Raw genomic sequence first — 22,001 nt, 5'->3', positions numbered from 1 at the left:
ACTTGTTTTTTTTAAATATTTTTTTTATTTTCAGACAAACGCAAACGCACAACACATATAACATAAAAGCCTCTTCAATTGCACACAGTGTGTTGATTGGTTACAAAGTCTTTCTGGGTCCTTTTCGTGGTCCTCACTTGAATTTTATCAAAATTCACATATTGACAATCAAGATATCTTTGTATACATTGTTATTATGCTTCCTCTTATTCTAAGTTATTCAATCATTTTAGCATTGATAACATCCTCTAATAGTTTCCAATTCCATGTTTTTTCCCATTATTAGTATCATCAATCTAATATACATGCATACAAATTGTTATACTTATTAAACATCCATTAGGCCCAGGTATTATTACATACTTTCAACTTAAAGCATATTAAGTTTAAAGTAAATTTATATTATGACATTTTATTACATCACCCCTGAAATCACCCAATGATATTACATCTTTATATTCTATTCTATATAAAATTATTTAACTTTTATAAAAAAGGCTTTTCAACATCATCTCCATATCTTCACTTACAGTATTGTATAAAATTCCATATTATCAATCCAGTATATGTAAATGCTTTGTTATCATTATTAATCATTTATTTGACTATAGCTATTATTACGTTGTACCTTGCACTCAAAATTTAACTACATTTAACTAAAATGTATTGTGACATTTCATTTCATCATCCTATATCCTTCCAGAGATAGTGTAGTCCAATATCTCTTGCCATTTGTAAACTCTGTATTCTAAATATTTTCTTGATAAGTCTCATGTGGACTTCTCTTAAGAACTTGTTGTTCATTATAAGAATTCAAAACCCTTTATCTGCTCTGTTTATCAGCTTCACTTTTGTTATCATTAATGCTTTTGCCGAGATTACTCTCATTATTTCTGTCAAATTTTCTCTCCTTTCTTCATCTATTTTCTGACATCCGAAATGAAGATCCGGTTCATCAATTTCCCCCTTTCCATATTTCACACCTGTCATTTCCCTCCACTCTCAGTTTTCTTATCACTTTCATATGTCTGTTATTTTTTCAGCTCTGTCCTCAAACTTCATCGCTGTCCACATATTTTTTTGTATTTTGATCTATAATTTCAAATCTCTTTTCAATTCTCTCTGTAATTATTAAAACCTTTTGAATTTCTAAGAAAATTCTTTGCAAAGTTAGAGCCTTTTCTTCTTCATGTTGTGCCATTTTCTAGGTTATAAACACTGCCAAAACATCCGATACTTTTTAGGTCAAACAAATTCAGTGGAGTTTTTCAAATCAAAGCTTTCTCTTTCCTTCAAAGGAACACCTGTATCAACAAAATGTTTTCCACTGTGCCCTTCAGTAAACAAAGCTTTATCAGATATTGCCAAGCCTCTAGCCACAAGGTGGCAGTGTTACCTCTTTTCCATCTGTTTCTGCCTCTCTGTCCGAGATAGAGAGAGAGAAAACCTGTAAAAATTACGCTGCGCCCCAGTCTTATGAGAGAAGAAACTTTTAATCCACAAATACCAAAAATGGAGAAAGTATAGAGAAAGAAGGAAGAAAAAGAGACCAGTCCAGTTTAAAAGTAAGAGGCATTTGTAAAGAGCCCATCCATAGAAAACAAAGTTAAGGTAGAAAAGATAACACAATCGTCTTAAACCAGAGTTGATTCACCACTTGTTTTCTTCTGTCTTCAATTTTATTTTAAATTACAATTCTGAGTTTTCCCTTCTCTAATAATAAAAATATTTCTCACCAATTCGACACCAGTACTGCACAGCTTCTTTTTCAGAGGCTTGTACCAACCTTTGACAGCCATTTTGGTTGCTTCTCTTGTAGCTGGCAAAAAGAGCTTTCTCCTGGATCAATCAGGGGCTTTGTGATGCCCCTGAGATCAGCAGGACATGCTCTTCTCTATCACTGTTCCTTCAGAACAGTTTAGGTCCTAAAGGACTGTCCAGAAACAAAGGTATGGACAGCAATCCTGGAGACCCAAGATTGCAAGTCGTGTCATTGTGACATCAAGCCCCACCCCTCCCTGATCTCATTTTTCATTGCATCAAAATTACAAATTGGCCAAATTCTGAAAAAAAGCAACAGAGAAGGCATTATTAAGATTTTAAAAATGCAAATAGCTAACAGTTTTTTTCTATTTTTAATCACTAAGCTCTGTTATTGTACAAATTTAGTGCAAATTGCATTTCAAATTTAAGTTCTGCATAGCTACTTTTAAATTTATTAAGACAGTATGCATCCTCAACCCCCCTCTCACTTACACACACACACACACAAACACACACAATATATATATAAATAGCTTGAAATGGATCTATACTAATCTCCCTTTATTTATTTATCAGCACAAATACAACATACACACACACACACACACACACACACACATATGCATAAAAATATACAAAATATACAAATAGGTCATACAACTACAGGGGGGAGGCGGTGAATGAGGAAAGAATAAAAACTAGTCCTTTCCTAAAGCTGAAGCTATTTGTGTATTATGGAGAATAATGTTATGCTCCTTGCATATAAAAATGCATTTTTTTATTATTAAAAATATAGTTCATTTCTTTTATCATTGCCACCTCATAAATTGATAGCAATACATGAGCAAGGAAATAGTTTGAAAAACATTTTGGTTTTTTGGTGCTCTACTATTTCAGAGTATTGTTAAAATATAACACTCTTTGCTAAATTATAATCTACTGAATTTTGGTGCGTTCTGAAATAGGGGTCTTAGGCAGCATTACAAATCAGAAAACATTAAGTAGCAGTTTTTTTCTGATGAAAATTTTAAAAACTATTTGGAAAATAATGAAAGGAGTCAAATAGCAGTAATCCCTTCCATTTGAAATAATTTTATAAAGATCTAGACCGCTGTTCCTCAACCTAAGTAATTTTAAGCTGTGTGGATTTCAATTCCTAGAATTATACAGCAACTGGGCTTTCCATGTACAAATCTATTAGTGGCATTCACCGTTTTGTATTTCATGTAGAAATTTACTTCAAAAGTTTGAAAATATGTTGGTTGTACAATTGCTGATATACAGTTTAATTTACATATGTAAATAAGGCTGTATTCTGGGAACATTTAATTATGAAATAAATAGTGAATTTTCTGAATATATTGATTTTGCTTGATAAAATACATTGATACTGAAAAATACAAACACAATAATTCTGACATTCTTTCTTTCAGAAATTTAACAATGACTGGTGGATAGGACGATTGGTAAAAGAAGGCTGTGAAATAGGATTTATACCAAGTCCAGTGAAATTAGAAAACATGAGGATGCAGCATGAACAAAAAGCTAAGCAAGGAAAATTTTACTCTAGGTAATTTAAAATGTCTGAAATTATTTGTGATTAGTTATCAAGTTATATAACAAAAAAACATTATTTCTTTAATTGAAAGGAGAAAAGTGAAAAATCTAAGAAAGTTTATTTCTATTTACCTATTGCCCAGCTTAGACAAAATATTCACTATAGGAATGTGCATATCTTCTCTTGATCACATATATATCTTGCCCCCCAAAAGTTCATTTTGGTCTTTTTAATCCTTTAATCCTAGGAAAGGTTTTGAGTGCCTTTATGCAGCTATAGTTTGCTGATGTTCACATACCATTTTTTACTTGGGCTAAAAATTGAAAACATTATGACATCATTGAATTATTGATTTCACAGGCCCATGAAATGGCTATAAGAACATGCAAGACTACTTCTGTGTTCTCCTCTCTTGAAAACTACTTCTGTCCCAGCAATATGACTGAGTTAACAAAATTTGGCATGAATCTGAAGTTGCTTTATTGTTTTATAACACAGAATCAGAAAGCTTGATTGACCAGAATTCCTTCCTTAAGTTTTATTTTAAAACAATGAAGCTGTTGACAGATGTGAATTAGAACTTGCTTCTGATTATCAGAAATTCAGCCCTAATGTTAACCGAGGAAGTCAGCCATATTATTTCAACTAGCTAATCATTTCCATCAGAGTGAAAAATCATATGAAAAGCATTATTTCTTTATTTTCCCTTTATCATTGATTATCATTGAGTGGTCACTCTTTCTTTAGCTTTAGCAATTTCAAAGTAGACGGTGCACTATAATTTTATTGTTATTAAAATACAAAATTACTTAGGTCAGGGACTAAAGGATATTCTGATATGTAATTAAATAATCCCACTGCCTGCCATTTATTACATTGAACGAATTAATTTTGATAGTATTCAGGGTTTTTCCTCATTTTTCTATCAGTAGTGTTTATTGACATTTTAATGTCTTAAATAATATGCTTCTAGCTAAAAGAAATCATGACTTTAACTAAATAGTTTTGTTATTATTGTAGCATTCAAATGATCTTGAATTTACACTAGGTAAATTAGAAGGAAGCAGACAGTAGAATATTTCTAAATGTTGTAAAATAAAATTAAGACTTGTTCTCTCCTTTTCTGAACATAAATATCTGCATGTATCATAGACTACTTGGTGTTTTCTGAGTATGGTTGCTTTTTGTAGAAATTTCATTGCTGAACTAGGTAACATCATCAGTGCTAACAAGGCTTCAACAGTTCAACTCAGGGTTATAAATATTCTGTGCTATCTGGATCTGTATGCATCTTTGGCAAAAACTTTTTTCAAGAACCCTTAATTTAAAAAAAAAACTTTAAAAAACTAAATGTGTGTGATCAAGAGAAGGTATGCACAATCCTATAGTGAAAATTCTGCCTAAGCTGGGGGATATGTAAAAAGAACCCTTAATTCTTTTCCAGAAGTTCTCTAAAATGTACTGTATATCTTTTAATATAGAAATCACACAACTATTTGTACAAAGTTCTTGTGGTTTTTTTAATGTTGATTTAATTCTACTTGAACTGTTAAATTTTTAATCTATAAAAAGGCTCCAATTTATTCAACAGAAAGTTTCTGACTTGTAAATAATAACTCTGAAGATAGGAAGATGGAGAATTCTTCCAGTGGCCAATTTTATTGTAGTCAATAAGTCTTTGCTGAAGCCTTTCCAGCAAAGTAAAATTATTGCCTCTCCTAGACTGTTAATTCATTGTTTTTAAAGTTCCTAAGTTCTTAGTTCAGATATAAAAGCCCTATCTGACTTCACAAATCACCGGTAGAAAATACGAGTAATACAATCACTCATTGTATAAAGTTGTTGCATAAGTGATACCTGTGGAAAATGATCATATTGAAGAAGAGCTATTAAAAAAAATGGAGAAAATCAGGCATTCAGTTTAACATTTAAAGAATAATTTTTTGTAAGATACATAGCAATAAAAGTCTAGACTGTGATTTTGAATCTTGGAGCCATTTTAAATATACATTAGAGCACTTCATTATATAATTATTTGTACAGATTGTTTACATTTTCCTTATGATTTACCATACTAGAATACTATAATACATATCATAATTCTATAAGCATTCAGGGAGAAAACTATCACATTGCATTATCTCTTGGTGCTGATTCAAGCAAATTATGAGATAATCAAAAGACTATTTATTTGTTTACTCTAGTAAATCAGGAGGAAATTCATCATCTAGTTTGGGTGATGTGGTACCCAGTTCCAGAAAGTCTACACCTCCATCATCTGGTAAGAGGTCCTATGTACTTTACTATGGTCCACTTAATATGCCTATATTGATATACTTTATATTTTTCAATGCGGAGGCAAATATTTTTAATGGTAGCAACCATTAACTTTTCCAAATATTTATTAGCAAATTTAATATCTCAAAAAGGTTAAGTAATATATTTTTGTGCATATCCTAAAATAGTAACAGAAAATACATTTAATAATGAATTGATAGAGTTAATTCATATGTTTGGGTTAAAGTAATTTGGTACATAAATAACATGGGACCCAATTTGCTATGGCGGTTAAAGCATAACCCCGGGAAGGAAACAATGACAAACCACTTTTGGAAAACCTTGTGAAGAAAACGTCAGGTTTTCACAATTGAACAGAAAGAAAATATGATAAAGCCATAGGGTTGCTTAACTGAATTTTTAACTGAATGAACAACTAGACAACATCCAGTATCAATTGATGGCGTGATTGATAAATTACTAAAGGTGTCACTTTCTGTAGCTAACTAACCTTACTAGCATCAATAATGAGAAATGGTACTGTTCTTATGCAGAATATAATGTTCTATAGCTTATATAGTAAATCTGAAGATTTGATGGTGAATCATGTAAATATTTTTTAAAAGGGGATTACATAATATCTGGAATACAAGTCTGTATTCTAATCATAATTGAATTTGTTGTCATGTACTGTCTGTGGGTTTCCCACAGGTGATAATATATTATCTTCAAGGTTACTTACAACTCTTACATTATATCATTCTATTAGCTTAATGGCAAATGTGGAAAATAAGGTTCAGCAAGATTTTCTACAAGTTCCTGTGAAGAGATTTAAATTAGGGAATGCAAAAAAGGAATTGGTGAATTCATCATTTCTATAACTTTTATTGTAATATCCTTGTAGAGCTAATGCCTTGATTTCTTTGTCTCTAGCATGGAAATGTTAACATCGATTGCCCCTGATACTGTTGTTTTGAATGTTTTCAAATTTTGTTAAAACGTTTTTGGTTTGCGGAAACAGTGTAGCCACATTTAATTTTAAAAACAGAAATATATTGTTTAAAATCTACAAAATAAAAGAGTTCCCTACCATGAAATAACTAATTTTCATGCTACAGTAATAAATGACTGCAGTAATATGTACTTTTGACATAATTTATGGGGGCATGATGGCTCAGCAGTTAAAGACGGTGAGTTATCAGCTGGAAAGCTGAGAGCCCAGATTCAAGATCTGAATGCCACTCAATAAGATTGCCGATACACCCCCCAACTCCTGCAAACATAGCAGTTTAAAAGCATGCAAATGCAAATAGATAAATAGGTACCACTTTGGTGGGAACGAAACAGTATTCCATGCACCTCAGCATATAGTCTTGCTGGCCACATGACCACAGAAACGTCTTTGGACAATACTGGTTTCCTTGACTAAGAAACTGAGATTCCCTATAGTCAGACATGAATAGGCATGGGAAATATTTATCATTGCCTTTAACATAACATAATTAACAGGATTTCATTTTACTGCAAAATGTATTAAATATTTATTTTTAATGTCTATTTTTATTATTATTTTATTATTCTTATTTGAAATGATATTTTGTGATTTTGATTCTTTTTGTCTGTATCCTTGAAAGGTTATTATGATTTTAAGAATTATTTGCTTTTAGTATATTATTATATTATATTATAAATATTTTGGATAAATTACATGCTGGTCTCCAATCAACATGGATTCTACAGAATTTACAACAAGTAATAAAGTAGCCATTGTAGTAAAACGCAAATTAATAAATCCCATAGATATAAATATATCTAAATATAAATATATATGCATCACAGTAAAACCAGTCAAAACTCTATAATAAAATAAAATATTAAACACTTAAATTTTGATAAAACAGTACGCTTTTTATTTGTCGTTTTAACATTAGTTACAAAAGGCTGGTTTGATTTCCTTAAAAACAAAATTCCAAGCCACTGGTATGTGGTATTCCTGTCCTTGAATTCTCCTTCAACTATCACTTAATTAGTTTTAGGAGCAGGTATAAATAGTCCTCAACTTACAACAGTTCATTTAGTGACTATTCAAAGTTACAATGGCATTGATAAAAGTGATTTGTGACAATTTTTCACAGTTATGATCTTTGGTGCATTCGCGTGATCATGTGATCAAAATTCAGATGTTTTGCAACTGGTTCATACTTATGACTGTTGTTGTGTCCCAAGAACATGTGATCACATTTTGCAATCTTTTGACAAGCAAAGTCAATGGGGAAGACAGATTTATTTAATAACTGGGTTACTAACTTATCAATTGCAGTGATTCATTTAACAACTATGGCAAGAAAAGTTGTAAAATGAGGTAAAACTCATTAAACAAATGTCTCACTTAACAACAAAAATTTTGGGCTCAATTGTGGTCGTAAGTCAAGGTCAACCTATAGGGCTTTAAGTAACGGTGGTAAAGCCTGGATGACTTCATGAAGTAAAAGGCTATTTTTCAAACTCACTTGTCCTAAGCTTTATGCAACTGGAGCCCTTCTTATCTTGTTATGTATCATAATACATAATATAGTCAAGACAATTACATGCAGTACTTTAAAAACAAACTCCCGAAACATTATCCAATGTTATTACAATATTAATATTAAATATTCACCATGTTAAAATATGTTAAATAACTGTTTTTTTAAAAAAACAAAACAAATATAAAACCTGCTTTAACTTCATGAGGCAAGGTGTGCCTTCCTAGAGGTTGGAAGGTGGGAATTAAACCTTACATGTAACTTCGGTTCTTTCAACCAAATGTCTCATGGTGAAGTAAAAACAAAGACATTTCAACACTCCAGCAAATTTGTTGCATTATTTGCTGGTTAAAAATTCTCAAATAACTAAGTTTTATGTTTGCACATCAAACTTAATTGTAAAACAATTGTCACAAATCTGTGGAATTCCATATTCAGTTGGAAGCCATTCTTTTCAAAAGTGGCTTGTATAATGCAACTTTTGGTCATGATTTATGAATTATTCCTAGTGGTATTTTGTGTCATTCAAATATAGAACATACACATTTTTCTATTTGAATTCATGAATAACGCTAGCTTAATTTCTGACTGATTAATTAATGTTGCATAAAATGCCACAATTTTAAAAACACTTAATATAATTTGTACTGCTTAATTTCAGACCAAATTGACTTTATATTTATACTTCTTTAAAAAAAACTTCATTTGTTATCTGTATGCTTTGCAAGGATTAAAATAATGTTCTGATTTGTTTAATGCATGCATAATGCAAATATATTTAAGTGAAATATATTTGTTTAAACTTGAGCAAAGCTTTAGTTTGTTGAAATAGAAAACTGGGTAACTTTCTAACTTCCACATAATTTCATCAGATTTTTATTGATTAAAAAAAATAAATTACAGCTGTTTAAAACTGCTGTGATTTGTGCAGAACCAGTTTATTATATATAACTCCTTCACTATACAATATATTAATATTTACACAAGAGAGATTTTTTAAATTTATAATTATTTTATCTGCAATACTGATCTACATTCATTTCTTCAGAGAATGAAATAATTAGGCTAAACTTCTTTTTTGTTTTTGCCATGGCCCAAAACTTAATCCTTCTATGATTTTGATTCCAGCAGAAGTATGATTTTTAGTACGTGGTGTTTTCCCCCATGACAATCACATATTAGATCAGTGTTTCTCAGGCTTGGTAACTTTTAAGATGTCTGGACTTCAATTTGCAGAATTTTCCAATCAATTATTGAAAAACCAAATATATATTATATATATATATATTATCAACTGATAAGGAGGAGAGCCTGTGGCTTAGTGGCTAAGACTCCTGCCTAAGATATAATACAGCCCAGGTTCAAATCCCAGTAAGGGTATGGCTAGCTGATGAGAGCTAATTAGCTCGAAATAGATCTATACTAGTCTCCCTTTATTTATTTATCAGTACAAATACAACACACACACACACACACACACACACACACACACACACATATATATATATATATATATATATATATATATATATATATATATATATATATATATATATATATATATATATATATATATATATATATATTCTCATGTATAACTTCTATGACATTAACACGACATTCAAAACTATGTTTTAATCTTTAGAGTTGGCATATGTGGGTATCACATTTTTCATGGTATTTTGGTTAAAACTGAGAATTGGCTTATGCAAGGAAGGGTTTATCTAGAAGTATGTACAGGTTATTTTAAAAAGTATTACCATATATACTTTCACTTAAACCAATGTGTGAGTAAGCTAAATCCAACTTTTGGGGTGTATTTTGACACATAAAATTCTTCATTTCTCTGCCCTTGTATATGGTACAGTACTCTGGATGTACATACTTAATTCTGATGTAGTATATTTTTTAGAATTCCCTTTTTCTCCTTCTGTTTGATGGATCTTACATGCAACACTACTGTTTTAATATGTACCTCTCCTTCCTGTCTCATAATTTTATATTGTTTATCTGTATATAGCTATAGATATAGATGCCACTGGTTTAGAGGCAGAAGAAATTGATATTCCAGCAAACCATCGCTCCCCCAAACCCAGTGCAAACACTGTCACATCACCCCATTCCAAAGAGAAAAGAATGCCCTTCTTTAAGAAGGTAACACCTACTTCCAAGATGCCATCTGTACACCTGCTCACTGCACTGTGTTACATTTGAGTCCTGTTGACTGTCTGTGTCTCTTGACAGGACAATAACGTGCATGCCTTTGTTGTTCTTTGTTTCTTTTTCATGCTGCTATAGCTAAGCAGAAACAGAAATCGGTAAGTTTGCGCTGACAGAAGCTATATTTAATCTGCCATTGGCATCATTAGCATCATCACATACAGTTTATATTACACAATCATTTTAATACGAATAAATAAACTCATCAAACAGCTGGCTGATCCCATAAAACAGCAGACTAGGCCCTGTGAGTGACTGAGTCCTAATTGCTTATGGTACTTTTCCTTTTTGATGGAATAATAAGCAGCTGAGGGAATATTTTAAAACATCCATGGAAGTAAATCTTCAAGAACAAATGATGCACCACACTAGTGCATGCTTACTCTTTGTCATTTTTCCAGAACTTTTTTTTACTTGTGATTCAGCTTTATAACTAATTTTTGTTAAATCTAAAGAGATACTCATCTTGTTCTTTAAAAAGAACCTGCAATTTTTAATTTAGTCAGTATTTAAACTTCTAATCCACTAGGTGCAAAATCTGCAAATGAGCAAGACCAGTGGAAAACTGCAGACTTGTTTTGGCGGTCTACTGTGAGTTTTTCCTATTGTCATATATAAATTATTTCCCATTGTTCTTGCCTTTTCCTCAGCAGTCATATTGTAGTATCTTGCCTATTAGATAAAATTGGCGGCACCTTTCTTAATTAAAAGTACTCCATACATAAGGTATCAGATACATAAATCATCATGATCCTTTCCTCCGTCCTGGGGCTCTTAATATATGCCCAAAAGCCCTGTAGAGTTTGTTATAACTGCTATAAAGCAGTTGAAATGTAATTGGGTTCTTTAATAAATAATCTTTAATTTTTATTTAACAAATACATTCTTACATTGCTTACACTCTGCATTGCCCTCTCTTAAAACAAGTACATTTTAGGTGTGAGTGCCAGCTCTCATAATTCTTTAACCAATGTGGCCTCAAACAGCAGGATTGGGGGCTGAAATCTAACATATTGAGAGGGTATTAAATTGGAGAAGGTTGATAGGCATATTTTCTCAGAAATTCAGTCCAGGCTGAACAAATTCCCTATATTTATTTATTTTTTTAAAAAAATACAATATTCAACAAACATCCATTGCTGCATTAATTTCTTCAGCAATATTATCTCCACTTTGGCACTAGTTTGCAAAATAGAATTGATCAAATTAGTAGACCCCAGTGGTACATCTTGTTGAGAGGCAAAGTATGAGCTTAACAGATATTCTTTATTGCAGTTGCAGCTATATTTTTTCTTTTATATAATTCTGTTCCTTTTATTGGTTTTACACAGTAACCCTGTCCACAACTAGCTGAAACTTAGTCATGCTGTAAAATTCTAAAATCTGCTGACTTATTTCTGAGTAAAGGTCAGTAAGATTGTACCTTATCAGGAATGGAGTCTATTGGTGGTAATACCACTTACTAATTATTCTTAATTTCTTCTCTCTTTTTTCATAAGAGGGTTGTCAAAAATCTCAACAAAATTGTCAGGTGCAATGGTAATTGCTATGATGTTGACATTTGTTCACCATAATTTGGACAGACATTCTAATTAATTCACTGATGAACCAAAGCATATCCATCAGATGGAAAAATCACCCTCATTAGTTTGTGGAATGAATTTGAAAGAGTAATACAGAAAGGAATGTCTCTTGTGGTCCATTTTAGCCCTTTAATATATTGCCATTGACAGCATAGTTAATTAAAGCTGGGAAAAACTGAGGCCTGGCATACAATTGAGTTTAACAAGTACCAGTATTCCATCAAATAAGGTAATTTCTGTACCTACTTACCCTAATTTTCAAGGGTTATGATTAGTGTGAGGCTTTTATAGATAGTTACCATAAGACATGGACATATTACAGCAGGGCCCTGATCTGCTAAATATAAAGAGGGTCATGACATAGTTCTTAAAGGTTGATACATAATGCATGCAAAAGATTATACCTAGCAAGAATAAATTCTGATAGTGCATTTCTATAACACAGTGAATTAATAGGCTTTGCTTCTAACCATTAAGAGAGATCTGGCACTCTAAAAAGTTAAGTTCACATGCTTTTGATGCCTTGGGCACTATATCTCATTCTACTTAACATTATCAGTTATGTAGTGAATTGAATGAAAATAAATTCTAACATTGATATATGTTTCATGTGGTAGGTTGCTTTAGACTGCTGCTTGTGTGGCATTTGTGCTATTGCTGTATTATGTTTGTCCTTGATTTCTTATGATTGTATTCTACCTTATTGCTTTTTGTGGTTTTGCTGTGGATATATCAAATCATTTTAAATCATTCTGTAATGTTGACTTATATATTTATATTGTGTTGGTTCTTGAAAAATAAATCTGGCATCCTATATTTAAGCTTTTCCCAGGTTAGTAGTTTTGCATTTGACATATATTGCACTGCAAGAAAGCATCAAAATTTCAAAATGAGCATTCTGGGTGGTTATTGTTTTTGTTTCTTTATTTCCCTTCAAATACATGACTTTTCTTTACCAATTTCATTTAATTTAATATTTACACATTAATTATCAATTACTTATATAACGTGTGTGTGTGTGTGTGTGTGTGTGTGTGTGTGTGTGATGGATTATCTTGAAACTTCTGATGTTAGCCAGGGCCATCTAGGAAGAGAAAAAAGTACTACACAGGATTCTTTATACATTTAGAGTTCAGTTATAGCTATACATCTGGATTTCTATTACCATTGAACTAAATCCTTTAGCTTGAAACATGTAGGCAATGGCATTTCAAAATAGGATCATTAGGATTTAATAAATTTCAAATTTATATTGATGGATGAAAGAAAAATATATATTTTTCTTTTCTATTTGCTTCTTGACCATACTTTGCAGTATTACTATGATTTTGAGATCGTTTGACTGTATTTCCTAGATTTGAATAATAGATGGAAACATATTTCTTCAGATTCAGTGAAATCTTTTCATTTATTTTTTTGATGTTTCTTTTACAGTCATTGTCTTGGCCCCCCTAAATAATTATTCCAATTCAAAATACAGTTTAAATTCACTCTGCAAATAAGGATGGATAGAAGCATTTACATTCTTGGAAATATCAATAATATTCATATAATAGTTTCACAATGTTTTTGGAAAAAAAGTCTCAGGCAAAGTGATTCTTGACCTTGATGACATCAGTCAATTCTGTTAAATCAATGTATGTGAAGAATAAACTTTTTTTTTAACTAGATATTGGAATTATTTTTTGATCTTTATCAGACAGAGCACATTCCTCCATATGATGTAGTGCCTTCTATGCGACCCGTCGTTTTAGTGGGGCCTTCTTTAAAGGGATATGAGGTAGGAACAATTTCTTTATTGTTAATCTTTTTAATGTTATTTTAAAAATGTTTTTTTGAAATTGTGGGTAAAAGTGGAAGAATTTCATTTTTTTCCCATTAGGAATCAGAAAAAACTGAAAATGGATAAATATAAGTCTTATATATTTTTAATCTAGGTTTGTTGTGACATGTGAATGTACTTTTTTTATTCCAGGTGACGGATATGATGCAAAAAGCATTATTTGATTTTTTAAAACATAGATTTGAAGGGCGGTAAGTATTAAGACTATCGAAATCAGAGTGAAATTAATATGTCTTTTTTGCCCAATTTTATCTGCATTTCCATGATTTCAAGGATGGCTGTGATATTCAGTTAGTTATTTGCAGTGTTTATTAGGTCCAGAGATAGAAAAAGAAGTAAATTGCCATATAGGAGTAACTATGTGTCAAAAATATACACATTAATAATTCTACTTTTGGCACTGTATAGCGAGAAAGGTTAGAGATATTCAATTAAGAAAGATTAAATCTGCTAGGAAATATGGTAATAAAACATTGATATAATTTTAAAATGAGTGAAAGAATTCCACTTAATAAAAAATACTGAGGAACATGACAAAATGTTGTAAAGTTTATATGGTAAGAAGAAAGTACATAGAAATCACCCTTACCACCATCAACTTCATAATGCAGAGTTGGGGATGGCATTGAATGATATAATATTTAGTTGCCACATATTTAAATCACAGAATTTGGTACTGTTTCAGTATAGGTAGTGCTTGAATTAACAATAACTCATTCAGTCACTATTTGAAGTTACAATGGCACTGAAAAATTTGACTCATGGCCATTGCAGAATCCCCATGGCTACATGGTCAACATTCAGATGCTTAGCAACTGACTCATAATTATGATGGTTGTAGTGTCCCTGTGATCAATTTTTTGTAATATTTTGACAAGAAGCCAATGGGGAAGCCAAACGTACTTAAAAACTGTGTTACTAACTTAATAACTGCAGTGATTCACTTAACAACTGTAACAAAAAATGGTATAAAAAGGGGCCAAACTCACTTAACAAATATCTCCTTAACAACAAAAATGTTGGCCTCAAGAATTATCTGTATTATAAGATATTTCTACCAATGTGCATATTTTAAAGAAGAAATTTGATAAATATGCGGAAGATTAAGCATCTCATAATTAGTCACGATGATTTTAGTGGCCGTATACTTTCAGTGAAACCTGCTGCTGAACAGTGTCCTAATCTTGGTTGAAGGGTAATCAATGATACGGCACAGAGATATTTAAGCAAATCTGATGAGGTACCGTATCTATATTGGTGGCAGAATTTCACCAGCAGTATAAAAATATTCTTCATACTATAAATAGTTCAAGTTCCTCTCTCCTACAGAAATAGGCTCCTGGTAGGTCTAAATTACAAAGGACTTTTGAGAGCCACAAATTTTTCCATCTTTGTCTCTCACTGTGCTGATCACTATTGGTAACATTGTGTGATCATAAAGAGATCTAATGCAAAATCCAGCAGGATAAACTTTACAGTAAATACTGTTTCTGAGTATTTCCTAGTGTCTTTCTTTTTGAACATTTCTAAAGTAATTTCTAAAGATAAAGAGCTGGTAAGGTAAATACTAAATTAAAAAATAGTGAAATATTTATTTAGTTTTAAGTGGATCAATAAGACTGCGGCTTAGAGAAGAAATGTAAAATTATATGCTGAATGGATTTTTAAAAATTGCCTCTAGAGACAAAAGCAATTGTCTTCAAGCAACAGCCAAAATAATTTATTTAAAGATGTGTGTAACATTGAATTCAATTGCTGCAATCTGATTCATTTGCTTTCATAAATTTTATCTCTTGAATTTTAAATAATCATCACAGCATTGTTTGTCTTTTGTTGTGTGTAGTATTTCAATCACACGGGTCACAGCAGACATCTCGCTTGCCAAGCGTTCAGTATTAAACAATCCCAGCAAGCATGCGATAATAGAACGATCGAATACAAGGTCAAGCTTAGGTAAGCATATGAAATGATAACTATATCACTAGCCGTGATCTAATCATTTATTTTTAAAAAAAAAATATTCATTGTAATGCCAGCATGTTAATTCTTCCCTATTTTTAGAAGTTATAGGTCTGGATTTAAAAAAATACATACAAACACTAAATTTACTTTTCTCTCTTTTGATGTTACTTTTAGTATCAATATAATACTAACCTCTTGGCTTGTTGAGATGAAATTATGTCCATGCTTCAAAGTAATATTATGTTTTTCAAATTTTTGAAGTAAAAATCTGTCAAATATATTCTGAAACTATGTAAATTACTCATAAAAAAGGAAATGGGAAAATGATGAAGTTACAAAATAAACTCTAATCTAGCGTATAAATTGTTGTGCATACATAATCCTATTGATATAAAAGCAACATATATATTTTCTAGAATTGGATTAATCTGAGAAAAGTATCTGTTTTCACGTTTATATTTATTTAGTATATGTTAAATTTATTTGCTGCCTATACTGTATAAATAATTAACCAACAGTATTGGAATATATGTTTAACATAGCAAAGATTTCATATCACTGCTGACATTCTTGAGATTACAGGTAAGTCACAATTAGTATATATTTTAATAATAATAGGTTTATAATGTTAATAATATGGTGTAATTAAGTGCAAATTGTAAACTGATAAAGGTCATATTTACTGCAACCCAAAATTTAGTTAACGTGAGGCAGGAATATGCACAAGTGAGGCTAGTGTATGTATAGTTGGGTTCTGAGTTTTTAATGCTTCTAATTTTCATGTCTGCAAAATAGAGAAAAAGAAGATTCTGTCAGAAAATTCTAGAAGTTTTTAAAAAGAAAAAATACTTTGTAACTATAGAGTAAGAAGTAAAAGTATAACTGTACTTTGTATCCTTTTTTTCTTTCTTTTTCTTTTTTTCCTTTCTTACACTTTTAACTCTCATTCTTTTTTTCTTTTTCTTATAGTGGCTGTTATTATATTATAGGCTTATTAGTCTTTTTTTTTAAGTAATATAAAGAAGAGATGGTAAAATAATGTAGAAAAGAAGAAGCTCATTATAATATTACATTGGAACAATAACTTGATGTAATTGAACATGAACATGTAACACTAAAATAGAACTAGATATTAGAATTCCTGAATCTGCAGTAGTTTTTTTGTTTCTACAACTATTACTATAACTACTTTTCTTTTTATAACTACTTTTTGTTCGTTAACTATAAATTTAAACTATAATATGTTTTACTATAACATTTCAGTAATATAAATATAAAAATATGGCATATTTAAACATTCATTGCTTATTTCTATCAAGCTGGAACCAATTGTCATATTTTCCATAAAATGTCACTTTGAATAGTGAAAATTCAAATGCAACCAATTTGTAGGATTCATTAGCATTAATCAAGGCCTACCTTTTAATCAAAGAATGACTTTTGTGGGGGGGTTGTATATCTTTGCTCGTGCATTGTAGATATTGATTAAATAATATAATGATATCAAACAAGCTTAACCTATTTTTTTAAAGCTATATTGTTCATCCAGGAAATCGTGTAATATTTCAATCAATCATTTTTTATTTTATAAACCAGCATTAACAAATAATATTTTTATCTTTTCCCCTGGCCAATAATTATGTTTCAATTTTGGATATCCATAATAAACTCCATGACGGTTCCACCGACTGAAAATTGTTAAATAAAGTTGTTGAGTTGTACTTATCTATATATGTAGAGTAAGTGGAAAACTTAAAAATAAATGCTGGTATGATTTCTCACTATTTTGAGAGTGTAAAGAAAAGAAAAGAAAGAAAACCAAAAAGGGGTATCAGTCATGCCAGACAAATTTTATTGCATTCTTTGACAAAGTGACAAAATTAATGGATCAGAGAAGTATTATAGGCATAATTTACTTGGATTTCATTAAGGCATTTGATCAAGTAGACCAAACCAACTATCTAATAAGAAAGAAAAATGGGCGATAGACATCACCACTAAATGGATTCACAATTTGCTAACCAATCTCACTCAACTTGTAGTTCTTTATGGAATGGAGGGAAGAATGCACTGAGATACCCAATGCTCTGTCTTAGATCCAGTATTCTTCAATATCTTCGTCAATGATTTAGACAAGGGAATAGAAGGGGAACTCATCAAATTTGCAGATGACACCAAGCTGGCAAGAATAGGCAAGACTCCAGGAGATAGGTTTAAGATACAGATGGATTTTTCCAGATTTGAACATTAGGTACTATTTAACAAAATGAAATTTAGTGATGACAAAAATAAGATTTTAGTTTTAGGAAAGAAAAACCAAATGCACAGATATAGTAAGGATTGTACCTGGCTTAATGCAAATTACTGTGAAAGGGATAGTGGAACCCTAGTGTACATTAAATATGAGCCAGCAGTGAACTGCAATTGCCAAAAAAGCCAACATAGTCCTAGGTTCCATTAACAGAGGGATAGAATCAAGATCATGTGAAGTGTTAATACTAATTTATGATGCCTTGATAAGACCACACTTGGAATATTGCACCCACTTTTTATTGCCAAAATATAAAAAAGATGTTGAGATTGATAGAAGAGCAACAAAGATGATAATGGGACTGGAGGAAGTTGCAGGAATTTTAATATTTATTTAATATTTTAATAAAAAGAAGGACTGGAGTGACGTGATAGCAGTGTTCCAATATTTGAGAGGCTGGCACAAGGAAGGGGAGGACAACCAATTTTCCAAAGTAACTGAAAGCAGGACAAGAAGCAGTGGACAGAAAGTAATCAAGGAGAGAAGCAACCTAGAACTAAGGAGAAATTTCCTGATGGTTAAAACAATTAATCGGTGGAAAAACTTGCTTCCAGTAGTTGTAAATGCTCCAACACTGGAAGTTTTTAAGAAGAGATTAGACAACTATTTGCCTGAAATGTTATTGGGGCTTCATACTTGAATAGGACTCTGGACTAGAAAACATCCAAGGTCCTTTCCAACTCTGTAATTCTGTTTTTAACTATGTAATGGCACTAACTTCGCACCCTCCAATACCCATTTGCATAACCCTAAACTTTGCCACTCCGTTCACCATGAGAGTTTTACTGTTCGTGAGGTATGCCTAGCCTGCCCCCCAAATAAGGCAGTTGTGGCCTTACCAGACCTTCTTCCCCAGGCTACTCAAGCTCATGAAGCTTCAGGAGACTTCTCAGACCTTCTAAACTTTTGCAAGAGGCCATGTCCACTGTTCTCACAATGCTTTGGAAAGCTTTTGAGGGCTTCTAAGTTATTGTAAAAATGATTTGGAGAACAACAAGCACATCTTTCAAATGATCTTAAAGTCTTCTAAAGAATTGTGAGAATGCACAAGTGGTGTTGGGAAGAGCGTGAGTATATCTCATGAGCAGTGGAAGACAGCAAGATGAGTAAGAGCAGGACTGCAGGGCAAGCACAATGTGGGCGACAAGCAGAATACAAATGGTAAGGCCAGCAGGCTGAACATAATCCAGAATGGCAGGGCAAGCAAAGCACGGGAGAGTAGGGCAAATGGAGTACATAGTAATACAGATGGCTTTGTACTTTGGCATTGGGGTGGCTTGCCATGGTGTGGAGCTTGAGGTATATTCCTTAGCAGGACAGCAATGCTGGGGGCTGAAGAGGCCATTCATGGTCTCTAATTCAGAATCAGCACTGCTACCAAGGAGTGCTTCTGTATAGACTGGGGGTGGGGTGGGGTAGATAGACCAGGAGACAGGTGAAGGAATTCTATGGTTCTAAGTATAGGCAGACTGCCAAGCCAGTTGGATTATTCTCTTTTTCCCTAGGAACTTCTGAAAATGTTACCTATAAAAAACTACATGAATCAAATTTGACTTGAATGTAAAATGATATAAATAACTTCTATTTATTGTCAGATCAGTTATTGTGTTTTTATCTGTGGTATTAATTTTGTTTTCTTCTTATTGCCAATATTTTTTAGGCTAGAGAATAATTATTTTTTCTGTAAATCCCATTAATTACAAATGCCCATTGTAATTAATCTAACATATCTCTTTGGATTTCAGACATAATATTTGTGTATAATATCTCAGTATATGATGCATAACAAGTTCCAGTAAAATTATTTCATTGTAGAGTTAAAAATTGCCTATCTTCCACATAGATAACATTGGGTTTCATTTAAAAACTGACTGGACCTAAACATTAATTTTTATCAAAATTGTTGCATGATGTATAATCATCCAGTACCAAAGAATACAATTTATTTGTGAATAGGAATTATTCCAAGGTCAGCTGATATTCTCAGAAAGTCGAAAATTATGTTCTGAAAATCTTTAGGGGAAAAAAGCTCCTCAATTTTATTTTATATGCCATTTTCATGAAATAACATAATACACCTTTGTTAATATGGAATGCATGTTGCTTTCTTAATTTTTGCCATTATGCATTTTTTATATATTGAATGGAAATATATTAGAGACTACCAAGGATTGGTTTTTAAATAGTTGTATAAACATACATTATTTTGGAAAAAAAACATGCTTCACTCAAAACACAGTTTAAATTTCAGCAGCTATAATGCAATCCTGTATGTCTATAGTATCTGTAACGCTTCTGAATTAAATATGTGGCTTTTGCTTTATTTCTTTGTCAGTTTCAAATCCAACCCTGTTTCTTATTTGCTCCCATGAACACCACATTTCTAGTTGTTCTTGTAAGTGTATCTCATTCTGTATGTTTTGGACAAGATCCTGATTCTCTTAAGTTTTTCCATTCATTAATGCCCTCTCTTTCCAGATGTTTTGGGTATGTATCTAAAATTGCTAGTTATTTTCTCTTTTGTGCGTGTTTAGTACGCATTGTACCTCACAAAATCACTATCTGCTACTGATAGAAGGTTTTGTAATGACAAAAATAAGCCATCATAGTTTACACTGATTTTTTTTTTCTGGAAGATGTTTCCAATTTTAAATGCTAGCAATCAATTTACAATAGGTATAAAATATTTGATAATTAGAGTTTTAAATAACAGAATTCTTAAATTCTGTATTGCACTGGTCCAAAACTAGATGTGCATGTCGCTGTTTGTGGTCACTATTTTCCATTGTGGAATTGGGCTACATGTACCTATATTGTTGCATGCACAAAAAGGGTACATTTCCTTGAAAATGTTGCCTTTGAAGCTGTGTTTGTCTTGTTGCTGTCTATATTGTGTAGATTGTTTTTATACAGTGGTCTCTCAATAGTTTTTAGAATGTTTATATGAATACACAATTAAGTGATGATTAAAATTCATCCAGCATTTTTTTTCTTTGTCAAAGATTCATGCAAATTAAATTTAGTACACTGAATCACTCGTGGAAATCTATTGCTTAAAATTCAGTCTGTAATTCATATTATTATATCCATTTTTTTTCCTCCACCTTAGTAGCTGTATTTATTTACAGACAATTTGGCCTATTGCAATTTAAAGGATCTTATTCTCAACTTGATTATGAGGGGATGGGCGGGAAGCTAAAAATGACTCATAGACTTATATCCCTGGCTATTCATTAGATATTAAAATGCAACAAGGCGATAATATCAAAAGATTTAGTGCATTAATTGTGTAAAATATTATAATGGATTTATTCATCAGGTTCTGACAAAACGTTAGTACTGCTGCACAGAAGCTAAACTACCTGTGCTCTGACTATGATGCATTCACCTTCAGCCACTGAAGATAAACAGTGGCAGAATGCCTCGGATACCTATTAATTATCAGGAAAATAAATTTTGTGTGAATGTCTCTATAAAAAGAACAGTGAAGAAGGACATGTCCAGAGGTTTCCACTCTCCAGAATCATAGGGATAGAGTCACGCAGTGGTATTTCTTCATATTTTCCATTATTTTTTTATGATAAATGAAACATAAATAAATAACCAAGCTCAGAGAGTACCAAAGATTCCACAGTTCAATCCTGAATTATATACTCTTCTCAGAATTTCTGATTTCTTGATGAGCCTATATCATTTTCTTTATGAGATGCTACTAAATAGCTTCCTTATTTGAAAAAAAAGACATTATTTGATAGATCCTATTAATTGTAAGGCCATTCTTTAAGAACTTTAAAATAATTTGTTATAATTAAAACTTATCCAAAAAATATCCAATTCTTCCTATTTTGAAATCTTTCTAGCCTCTTGACATTCATTATTATTTTTTCTTGTTAAGATAATTAATGTTGGGTTACTTAAGCATTTCAATATTTGCATCATATGAATAACACTATTTTCT

At 31.6% G+C, this 22,001-nt stretch overlaps 1 protein-coding gene across 1 annotated transcript in view; it reads left to right on the top strand.

Moving 5' to 3' along the window:
• Positions 1-22,001, top strand: part of CACNB2 (calcium voltage-gated channel auxiliary subunit beta 2) — a 183,552-nt gene that overhangs the window by 151,253 nt on the left and 10,298 nt on the right. The window contains exons 5-10 of the mRNA XM_081933426.1: positions 3,198-3,334; positions 5,527-5,603; positions 10,145-10,278; positions 13,627-13,707; positions 13,903-13,961; positions 15,614-15,723. Of these exons, the coding sequence (XP_081789552.1) occupies positions 3,198-3,334; positions 5,527-5,603; positions 10,145-10,278; positions 13,627-13,707; positions 13,903-13,961; positions 15,614-15,723 (598 nt within the window). The remainder of the gene's footprint in view (positions 1-3,197; positions 3,335-5,526; positions 5,604-10,144; positions 10,279-13,626; positions 13,708-13,902; positions 13,962-15,613; positions 15,724-22,001) is intronic.

The sequence above is a fragment of the Natrix helvetica genome (genome assembly GCF_964273705.1).
Source record: "Natrix helvetica genome assembly, chromosome: Z".
Lineage (NCBI taxonomy): Eukaryota > Metazoa > Chordata > Lepidosauria > Squamata > Natricidae > Natrix > Natrix helvetica.
The sequence above is the reverse complement of the archived record's forward strand: the minus strand, read 5'-3'. Positions and strand labels throughout refer to the sequence as shown.